Raw genomic sequence first — 11,099 nt, forward strand, 5'->3', positions numbered from 1 at the left:
TCATGGGTTCAAAATGACAGACATGAAAGACTGCAATAGTGGAATTGTGATCAAGCTTCAGTGTTTATTTTCACATAAAAAAACATCCGCTGGGGCTAGAGCAGTGATTCTTCTTCCCCAGTACTCTGTCTCACGTGTTTTAGAAAAGCTTTTTAACTTTATGAGAAGTAATGCTGTATCCTTCCTGTCACAGTGGTGACAGCTCCCATGTAACAGTTTTAATGGATCACTGAGCTGAGGTCAGGTCAGTTCATCTCTTTTTCCCTTAGATCACTGAGGTTGAATTCCTTCTCCCCATGAGAAGAGATATCTCAGCTATGGGGTATCATCACATTTAAAATCTTCAGTGGTCATCATTCACATTACCATTTATTTGACTGGCTTATTTATGTTGTTATTTATTTTAGCGCTTGACAAAATCATATCCTGGAGAACAGAGGGACACTGTCCTGCAAGCCTACATCAGTAATGACCTTCTAGATTGCCACAGCAACTGTCAGGTCAGCTGGAAAGGGTTTCCTTCCAACTCCTGTGTGATACTGCTGGTTTCTAAAACTGAACAAAATTTTATCACCCTCGGGAAGGAGGAAGGGGGGGAAAAAGGTGTCAAAATCATGCGATACGTTTAACTTCAGCATCTCAGTCTCCAAATGTTGACGGACAAAGCTTTGCATTACAAGACCACTCAATGTAGATACAGTTCTTGCAGACAAGCAGTTGTTTACCTCTCCTGCTGCTTAAAGTCTGTGGGTTGACCAGATGTCTACCCAGGTCCATCCTTACGAGTTAGCTCTTGCTTATTGGATGCTAAGTCTCTTTTTAAGTGATGATATGTCATAGATAATACACTCAATCCATTTCACTGACCTAGGATAAGAACTAAATTAGGACTTCAGTCTCAATACCTCTATCGAATATCTGATTATGCACTTGTAATAACATGTTCAGCAGTATTTGCATGAATTTAGAATGGATTGTTACCTTTCTTTAGAAAGGGGATTTGCTGGCCGGTTGATTCTGAAAGGTTGTTTCAGTGACTGATAAACCAATGTTATTGCTAATAAAAGTGTGACTTTTTTTCTCTTGTAATAGTGAATTTTGTGCATAGTTGAATTCTTTAGTTGTTGAAAGCAGTGGGCCTACTTGTTATGTTGTATCTTCCATTGTCATTGCAACAGTAACTTGTACTACTACTTAAAGGATTATTTAATCAATGATCTGGTTTTCTCCCTGTAAATTTCTATAAGAGGGGAGTTACGTATAAGTAATGCCTGAAGTAAAACAGATTATAAATAGCTTGCAATGTGGTGTTCTTGGTAAGTTACTAAGCTGCTTTCCGACACTTAGTTGTCAAACAGAAGTGTTCAGGTAACATTATTGAATTTATGTTCACCAATAAAATTAGGAGTTGTTTGTTGATTTTTCTTGTCACTGACTAAATGTTAATTTTAGATATCAGCTTTAACTGATAACAGTGTTGGTTCATTTTAGTTCCCTCCTTACACTTCAATGGTATTTTAACAGACTGAGCTGAGTAGCTTTAATTTGCTTATTTCTTCATTTTGCATCTTTCCCTCAGCTCCTATCAATAAAAAAGGAAACTGGGAAAACTTAAATCATATTGAGAGTATTTAAGATATCAATAGGTATACAAAGATTGTTGTGAAAATTTAACAAAGCCTTTAAAACATAGAAGAATAGCTTTGGGGTTTTTCCTCCCTTGGTGATTTTTTTTTTATTAATGCTTGTTTCATTTTTCAGAGAAGTGTCCTCAGATTATTACATTCTACAAGTGTGGTAGTCAGACAGTATATGGCAAGGCTCATCAATGCTTTTGCTTCACTGTCAGAAGGTAAAAGATTTGCTTAAAAATTTTATAATGCTGGCTTATAGGTACTTCACAAGTGTGTCACTGCATGTGGAAATTTAGAGCCTTATTTGCACCAGTTTTCTAGGGATTCACTGTCTTGTTACATGCAGTTTTTCAATATCTGGAAAGTGTTAATTTTGACACTCTATGTTCGACATTTCTGACTTCTTTTGATGATTTGTGGTCTTTGAGAACTTACCCAGGGGCTGCCTTTAATATAGTTACCAGTCTCTTCATAAGAGTTTAAAAAAAAAAATAATTCCCTATTAATTAAAGGTCCTGTAGGCAGAGCTGCTACCAGGCTGTGTACCAATAGTTAGTGCAGCTGCTCTTTCATCTTCCTGGTCCTCACCTGAATAAATTTTGTGCATCACTGTTAACTGTTTGATTGCATACGTACGCAGCTTCATATCTCTGCCTGTCCCAAATTAGCCCTTGATTTGGTGCTACTTAAGGAGCTAACTATTGCTAGGAACTGAAATGCCATTTAAAGGCAATACCAGGATGGCATGTAGGTTTCCTGAGCAACTTGGACATACCTGTTCTTTTCCTAGAGTGTACCAAACTGTGATATAACAGAAAGCATGTGCTGAAAGAATAGTGGATTCAGTGTGGGCTTCTGATGCTCCAAGTACCTAGATTAAATGCAACTGGTCTGCTAGACAACTCATTTGTGAAGGTTTTTTTGGGTCTTGGCACAAGACTGTGGCTTGTCAAGAAGAAACTGAGGTCAATATGCTTACTTTTCCAAGGAGAGGGAACTTTTCTGTCATAAACTGTTAATCTCAGCATCTGTTCTTTCATCACTTTTTGCACCAGGTCGTGTCTACCTTTCTCAAAACCCAACATTGCTGCAAATGCTGGAGGAGAGACTGAAAGCTGAAGACAAGGATTCCCTTACATGGGAGAATGTTCTTGGGGCTCTGCAGAAATTCAGCCTCAGGTGATGAAAGCACAGCACACAGTGGTGACAGCTGGAGAGGAAATACAGGCTAGCTAGACTCTGTTCAGGGAGGAAAGAAGAGCACTTGATTTTTCTATAACAATCATCAGAACCTCTGGTGACTGTTGAAAGCAATGTCACTTATTATGGAAAATCCAGTTTTGCTGACTGAATTAACCTGACTTCCTGTCAAGACTCAAGTAAATGTACATCTCCTGCCATAGCCTTGTGTGCTTTATATGTATTCCTTAACTGAACAAAGTGAGAATCTTAACGTAGAATGTTCTGAAGATTCTACATAGAAGAAAAGAATTGCATTACCTTCCAAATCATAAGGTTTTCATTATCCTTTCTGCAAACATTTTTCAGGGATTTCATCCTCATCCTGTTGATCTTCTTTCCTGGAGCTGTCTATGCATGGGCTGTCTTTTTTCTTACTTTTGCATTAGAAGTCTGACTTAAATGCCCACCATAAAAGAAACGTCATGCAAAAGCAGTAAAGGCCATGATGTTGCTCTCATTTATCAAAAGAATATGATCTAGGAACTCTGTTTTCACAACACTTACGAGGAATATTCAGCTCTGAATAGTTAACTAAACGTAAGGAGGTAGATGGATGTGTTTAGTTCTTGTTATTTTCATTCATGTTTTGTCTAAATTAAGACTGTTGGATATGGGAGGGGTTGGGCTTTTTATTTGTTTGTGCTTGTTGAAGAATGGGGGCTGCTTTAGGATTTGCCTCACATTGAACTTGTGTAGATGAAGCACATGTAAATGTGCTTTGGGTAATATTCTGCACTGCTTCCTGACGTGATACCTTATACATCTTTGAAATAAAAGAGAATAAATCTTCATACCCAACTGTTTGAAATTCTAAACCAGTCTTGGAGAAAATTGTTTTTTCTATTAGAGCACTTATCAATAGTGCAAGTTAGTTGAATTCTGGGGCCTAGGCACTAAGCTACTGAAAATCTAAAGTTTTTTTACTTTTAAAAAAATAACAGTTAATCTTATAATCTTATAGAACGTTAAATCCAGATACATGGCATGAGGGACTTTTTTTTTTTTTTTTTTTAAATACTGTGTGGTCAGATGCTCCCTTGTTTTGCTCAGACCTGCCGCAAGATCCAAGACTGAGAAAGCATATGACCTTTCAGGAGTAATCCAGATCCCAAGTACTAAGACCAGCAAAATACCAGCTTTGGCTTTTGTAACTCAGACTTACTGCCATTTGGAAATAATGTGATTAAGAATGGTGTTCTTCAGTAAGACCTTTTTACCAGTATATACTTTTCTTTTGTATTTTTATGATTCTATGATTGTAAAGTGAGGAATTTCTGTTGTAGAAGAGCACAGCTGGCTACCTGGCACTTAATTCAGTATATTCTTTGAGGGCAACCACAGATTGAGTTAGAATCATAGCATAATTAGGGTTGGAAAGGACCTTAAGATCATCTAGTTCTAACTCCCCTGCTACGGGCAGGTATACCTCCCACTGCACTATGTCACCCAAGGCTCTGTCCAACCTGGCCCTGAATACTGCCAGGGATGGAGCATTCACAGCTTTCTTGGGCATCCTGTTCTAGTGCCTCACCACCCTCACAGTAAAGAATTTCTTCCTTATAACCAACCTAAATCTCCCCTGTTTAAGTTTGAACCCATTACCCCTTGTCCTATCACTACAGTCCCTGATGGAGAGTCCCTCTCCAGCATCCTTGTAGCCCCCTTCAGATGCTGGGAGGCTGCTATGAGGTCTCCACACAGCTTCTCTTCTTCAGGCTGAGCAGCCCCAATTTTCTCAGCCTGTCTTTGTATGACATGTGCTCTAGTCCCTTATAATCTCCTGGACTTGCTCCAACAGCTCCATGTCCTTGTTATGTTGGGGACCCTAGAACTGTATGCTGTACTCCAAGTGGGTTTCACAAGAGCAGAGTAGAGGGGCAGAATCACCTCCTTTGACCTGCTGGTCATGCTCCTTTTGATGCAGTCAGGAGTTAAAAAAATATGTGATTTAAGAATCTTCAGAGAAAAGAACAAATAGATTTAAGCAAAAAAAAAATCTCATTTTTCAAATCAACAGTATAAAAATACTATTGTGCTATGGTTACCTATAGCAGAAGTAGTAATTAATTTGTTTTATGGGTCTGTTGTGTATAACTGGCTATTTTTAACAATTTTAAGACAATTGAAAATGCAATTTTAGGAGTTAGAAGCCTTACAAAACAATGTAGAAATTGACCTTAGCAGTTAGGACATTAAAAAAAGCAAAATACAAAACCCCACACCTCCACAATAATGTTTTAGTGCTCTGTGCCTATGGGAATCTCTATCTTCAATTTCTTTAGGCTTTGTTCATTCCTTTGTTTACTGATTGTACCAAAATAGGTAGTTCTGGGTTGTTGTTTTTTTTTTGTTGGCAGACTAGTGTATGGCAGGTAGATGAAGTAGAGTTTTAATGGGCTTATATTAGCTATAAATGTATTTGAAAGCTATTTATATTGTAGTCTGATTTTTGTGGGTTTTGTTTGTTGTTTGTTTTGTTTTTTTAATCCTAGGCGTGCACTGCAGTCAGCAATGATCAAAGATGGGCTCATTTTCTGGCTGGTTGATGTTCTAACGGATACAGATTGCCTGTCTGATTACACGCTGGCGTATTCTGTTGCTTTGCTCATGAATCTTTGTCTGCGGAGTGCAGGTGTCTTACATTTTGAATTACAAGCTTATTCCAAGAAATGGATAGGGAAGGTTTTGAATCTGTGTTGATGATATACCTGGATTCTTTCAAGTGACTATAATTAGTAGCAAGGATTCACATGACACAGAGATATTTGAGTGTTATAACCAATGCTTTGGAGCAGACCTCTTTCCCAAGAATCCCAAACTATAGAGAGCAGCTTCGCCAAAATCTAAAAAACTAAGAAATCTGTTAATCACCAGAAACCTCTAAGATTCGATTCTTTTTTTTTATCCATATGTGGGCCATTTCTACATGCCAGCCCCACTTTTCAAAGGACACTTTATACTTGTGTAACATATTTGTGTGTCAGAAAGAAAGTCAGATCTGAGTTGATAAGCAATGGTGAGGAGTTTAAGCGTCACCTTGTGGAGTGAAATACTTGCATGCTTCACTTCTACAACACAGAGATTCCCCCCAAGAAAATAAGGCCCTGCCTATGTCCAAGAAACTTAAAAGGAGTTTAAAGTAAGTTTCTTTTATAAAGGAAAGTAATGTAAGGGTGAAAGATTGGCTGCTTGCCATAAGCAAAAATAATGCCTCTGTTAAAATTTTTTAAATCCCTTTGTGTTATGTCCTGGCCAGGATTACAACTGTAGAAATCCAGAGTAATTCCACTGATTTCACCTCAGTTATGCTGAGCAGCATTTGGCAGGAACAAGGAATAGTACTGCTCTATGTAAATTATACTTAGTACTGATTTTAAGAAATATGAAAGGAGTTTGGACTGATGCCTTATATTTTTCAATCATATTTGTTTTCTCACTTTGCAGGAAAGAATATGTGTGCAGGGATTGCAAACCATGTGCTCAGAGTTCTCTCTGATCTTCTTGGCCATGAGAATCATGAGGTATTTGTACAACATTTGGGTTAATGAAAAGGTGGAAAATAAAATTAAGGAAGAAATGGAAAAAAGTAAATTGGTTTTGTTTCCCTTGTTAGACCCTCATGTAATTAAGTTGCATGAAATTTTCCTAAAATTCACAATTATGTGAATTTTATTGCATTGGGTGCTGGCCTTTCTAGGTATAATTATGTCTTCCTTTAACAAATGTTGGCAGCTAAGAATGAGTCTTTTAGATGCGTAGTTAACATGCACCTTCTTGATCACAGTTTGTGATGCTGTTTAAACGTCATCTCACACCAATCATCTCAAGCTTAACTAGTTCACGTGATGAACAATGTGTGATGCAAACCCATTATGCAAAACATCAGGTGCAAAGAAGTGAATTTGTTAGTAGGAATATTGTAAGATGGTATACTTGTGACATTCAAGCCCTCTTATATTTTTATCTACCACTTCATTTAACCTGCCACTTAACCCTTTTGAGGTTTCTTTTCTGTCTCCAGATACACTTGCATCTTAAATGCTAAATTAAACTACCATAGAGGAAAAAATTAAAAGAGATTAGTTTTTTCTACCTAATACTTTTCAGCACATCACTATGATATCTGCTGTCTGCTATATAAAGCATTGCTTCAGCTGTCTTTGCAGAGGGGCACTTCTTTAACCATGGAGTAAAATTCAAGGCAGGAGAAAATGCAGGCAAATACGGTATGAAGATGAAATCAAGGAGGCAGTATTTTTACCAGGGTATTTTATGAATGTGCAAGGTATTTGCGTACTTGAATAAAAATAATATAAACTCACGTGTCTTATGTTTATAATACAATGATTGTATCATCAGGTTTTTTGTTTACAACTTAAGCTGAAAATAGAGAATGAATTTCAGCCAAGTGTTTAGTCCATGTTCTATGAAATCATTAGATGATGTTCATCAGTTCTTTACAAGCAGTGTTTTGAATAAGGTGAAACTTGGCATACCTTTATTGGACTCTTCCACTAGCTTTGTTTTTATGACTGATGAAAGTTTAATACAATACATACTAATACAAAATAACATCCCAGTCTCTAGACTGAAGTACTTGGAAAATGTTATCATACTGCTGAAGTGTGTGGCTTAGAATGACCTTGAAATTTCCCTCACTGGGTACATTCTTACAACCTAGTTTGCACTAGCACAGCTGATAGAAGTTTTGTTTTCAAAGTTGAGGGTAGAAGGGAGCCCAGAGAGCTTCCTGAGAAGTTGTGGAATCCTTGTATAAATCCCAGTTCCTTCTCTTTCCTTGCTTCCTCTGCTCCCAGCCTAGTTTATTCTTTGTTTTCCCAAGGATGTAGCCAGAGGATGACTGGAAATTTTAGTGCTCCAAAAGTAACTGCCCAATAGAAAAGGTCACGTAAGTGCTGATAAAACTAGTTTGACAGATCTGGTGGCTTTCACTAGCCATAATACAGAGCTTTCATACTGGCTCTTTTTCTGCCTCTGCTGAAGGACAGTATACAGGCAGCAGAGTGAGAGGATGTTTGAACCTGTTGCAGCTTTTATCCTGCCTAAGGCTACAATGCTCAAAACCTGTTTTGAGTTCATGCTACCAGTCTTGTTCCTGCTTTTTGTCTCTCTTTTTTGTACTGCCACTAGTGTTTGTCAGAAACTAACCTTTTCCTGCTTTTCTTTTTTTTCCTTTTTTCTGTTTTCTTTTTCTTTTTTTGTTTTTTTTAAGGCTAGGTCAGGTTGCAAGAATACATCTTCAGAAGGGGTGGGAAGGAAATTGACATGGAGCAGTACTGATTTAAATCAAACATATAACGGTATATTTGCATCCTAAAAGTTCACTGCTTCCCAAGTGGGAATTTTTGCAAGTGCAGGCTAGCCTGATTTAATTCTCTGAACATAGTTGTTCTGCACTTCACTCTTAAATTTTGGCTATAGTCAACCAGGGTGAACATGTGTTTTTCTTAGTGATGTGATTATTTCTTCCTCTTAGATACAACCATATGTGAATGGAGCACTCTATAGCATTCTTGCCATCCCTTCTGTCCGCGAAGAAGCCAGAGCAATGGTAAGAAGTGCTGCTTTGCATAACACAAACATCAATGCATGTGCCAGATGGCATGCACACAGGTACCTGTTGCGCACTGCGCAGCAGGGTTGTGAGGTAGGAGCTATGGCATTTTGAGAAGGGAATCCCCTAGAGGCTCTTCACCTTTCATACCTAGTATTCAGGCAGGTATGAATGTAGGTCACAAACACTTTTGGCATATTTGCTCGTCTTTTCCCAGAAGTGGAGCCCCAACAGTGTGAAGGATTCTGCCTAAATTATATATTAAAGGTGTTATTTTTAGAATAGTCTTGTCCATCTAGCATTTCATACCCAGGCTTAGGAGATGCTTTCATCTGACCTGCTATTTCTTCCCCTAATTTAACTCATTCTGCACCAGCAAATAGCCACTAAGGGGATGAGTTCCTCTTGCTGCTTTTCTTTCTTCCTGTTAATAGACGTAGTTAGCTGGTGAAGGCAGCACGAGGAAGGTTTAAGCAGAACTGGGAACTGGTCTCCTGTGAAAGTTAGTTTAATGGTAATGAATGTGTTTTAACTTCTGGATTGAGGAAGCTGCTCTTGGGATAGCAGTGTTTCTTTGTATCTTAACAACTAACCTAGGGAGCTGTGCAAACATAATTGTCAGATGTGTTATCTCACAGAGCACAGAGGATTGGAAGTCATCTTAGATGATTAAAGACACACCATTGGATCTGTAAGGGGCCATAAAGAGAGAAACTGGATTTAAGAGAAGGTCAAAGTCTGTCCTGCTTTTTGCCTTTCTCCTCTGAACCTTGCACTGTTGTCTCTGTGAATGCAAATTCACCTTTTTCTGTTGACTACTGTGTACTGAGTTCAGAAGTCAGAAGCAGCAGATCTACTGGAAAAAAATTGCTGTTCATCGAGGCTACTTCTGCAATTAAACTTAGATGCAATCTAGACAGCATATTTCTTTTGTCTTTGGGAAGTGTGTGGACAAAATGGAGAGCTGGAGCTGGACACATTGGTTTGTTTCATGCTGCCTCTGTTTTTCTTAACCAAAAAAAAAGACATTCTAGCTAATAAAACACTCTCACTGTGATGACATGAAATACTAAACTAGCGATGTTTTCTGCTGTATTCAGGGAATGGAAGAAATTCTGCGCTGCTTTGTCAAGGAAGGAAGTGCAGAGATGATCCGACAGACTGAATTTATTATCAAGCAGCTCAATTCAGGTCAGAATAACAGATCTGAGATGTAAATCTTTCACAAAAGCCGTAAGAAAGCTCCTGTTTTTACTTGGCATTGAAACTCTCAAAGAATAGTAATAGTATGATGGTCTGAGGGTGAGTTGTGAATGTCAGGATTTGAATGTCTGGTGTGTTTTAAAATATCCTTTTTGTGCTACAGTTATAAAGAATAAATAAAACGATGAGTAGGTCCAATTCCAAAGTTTTGGGACTGTAAATAGAGTGACCTTGACTGTTTGTTTTCTTGCCAGTGGCCTCACGGTAATGAGAGACTGCTGTCAACTGCAAAAATAAACAGGTGATACAATTCCTTTTTAAAAGTGCTTGTTAAGCACTGTATTGCCACTGTACATTAGTTGTTCATGAAGGTTATAGAATTGCTCCTTTTCTACCTGTGAATGCTATTTTTAAAAGGTTTTGTCTGATCGGTAAGTTAAAGTTGAGAGTACAAATTTCCAGCATAAGCCTGGCTGCTTTTTCTAAGGAAATGAGGTTTTCCAAAAGTTACTAAGTATTCTACATAAGCACTATCTTTTTATGTCTAAAAACAGTATAATACTGAAGCATTTGTAGGGAGAAGTAGAGTCTTCTATTCAAAATTAGTTGAGAAATAGACAAACACTTTCACTCATGCCTTGTTGGTAAATACACTGAGGCATTGTAGTGGGATTTGTGAGGAAAGAGCTATTCCACAGTGTTTCTTTTTCTGCCATTTTCCCAGATATGAATTGATTTCAGTGATTTCTAGAATGCTTTATAGGAACAAATAATTTCAATAGTCATCTTGAACAGAACAGGATGTCTATATGACAAGCAAGCTGAATCTCACTCTTTTGAAAGAGGGGTAATAACTAGAGATTCTGTTAAGTCATACATGTACTCTTAAAACATTTTGATTTGCCTTTTTCTAGAAGAGCCATTAAATGATGGTATTGTGTCTGATGATGAAGAGGAAGAGAACAATAAGGAAGTAAGTATAAAGGCTTTCTGGCACCTTTTAGAAAAATCCTCAATCTTCTAAACAGAAAATATTTGTGTCAATAAGTCAGACTTCTTTTTCTTTTGGTGGGTTTTGATTTTGTTTTTTACTTTTATTTAATTATTCTTGTATTAACAAGAAAATTGGATCTGTTTCCATTATCTTTTCTTCTTTTGAAGTCCTCTTTCATTTTGGCATATCATCTGTGATAACTGTGGATAACTAGAGGATGATAGCTTGAAATAAGTAAAGATGAGTTACTGTAGCAGTAGAAATCTTGCTTTTGAGTACAATTGAAAAGAAAGGAAGCAAATGAACCAGTATATTATGAGAATAGTTTATAAGCAGGTTGTCACTGCTTATAAAGGTATCATAATCTATTTGGGGTGTTGTCAGCTTCTTTTGCTGTTTAGAAACTTTGAAATGTATTTAATAAATTGTCTGTGTGTAATGAAGGGAAAGA

General features: G+C 37.5%; 1 protein-coding gene across 1 annotated transcript in view; it reads left to right on the forward strand.

Moving 5' to 3' along the window:
• The window catches only part of LOC104402518 (lisH domain-containing protein ARMC9-like), a gene marked incomplete at its 5' end in the record, with an annotated part of 42,889 nt that overhangs the window by 9,166 nt on the left and 22,624 nt on the right, over positions 1–11,099 (forward strand). Inside the window, 8 exons of the mRNA XM_010010408.1 lie at positions 408–500; positions 1,762–1,852; positions 2,690–2,813; positions 5,369–5,508; positions 6,321–6,397; positions 8,374–8,448; positions 9,552–9,642; positions 10,569–10,627. Coding sequence (XP_010008710.1) covers positions 408–500; positions 1,762–1,852; positions 2,690–2,813; positions 5,369–5,508; positions 6,321–6,397; positions 8,374–8,448; positions 9,552–9,642; positions 10,569–10,627 — 750 coding nt within the window. The remainder of the gene's footprint in view (positions 1–407; positions 501–1,761; positions 1,853–2,689; positions 2,814–5,368; positions 5,509–6,320; positions 6,398–8,373; positions 8,449–9,551; positions 9,643–10,568; positions 10,628–11,099) is intronic.

This window comes from Nestor notabilis, unplaced genomic scaffold (genome assembly GCF_000696875.1).
Source record: "Nestor notabilis isolate BGI_N333 unplaced genomic scaffold, ASM69687v1 scaffold15002, whole genome shotgun sequence".
Taxonomy (NCBI): Eukaryota; Metazoa; Chordata; class Aves; order Psittaciformes; family Psittacidae; genus Nestor; species Nestor notabilis.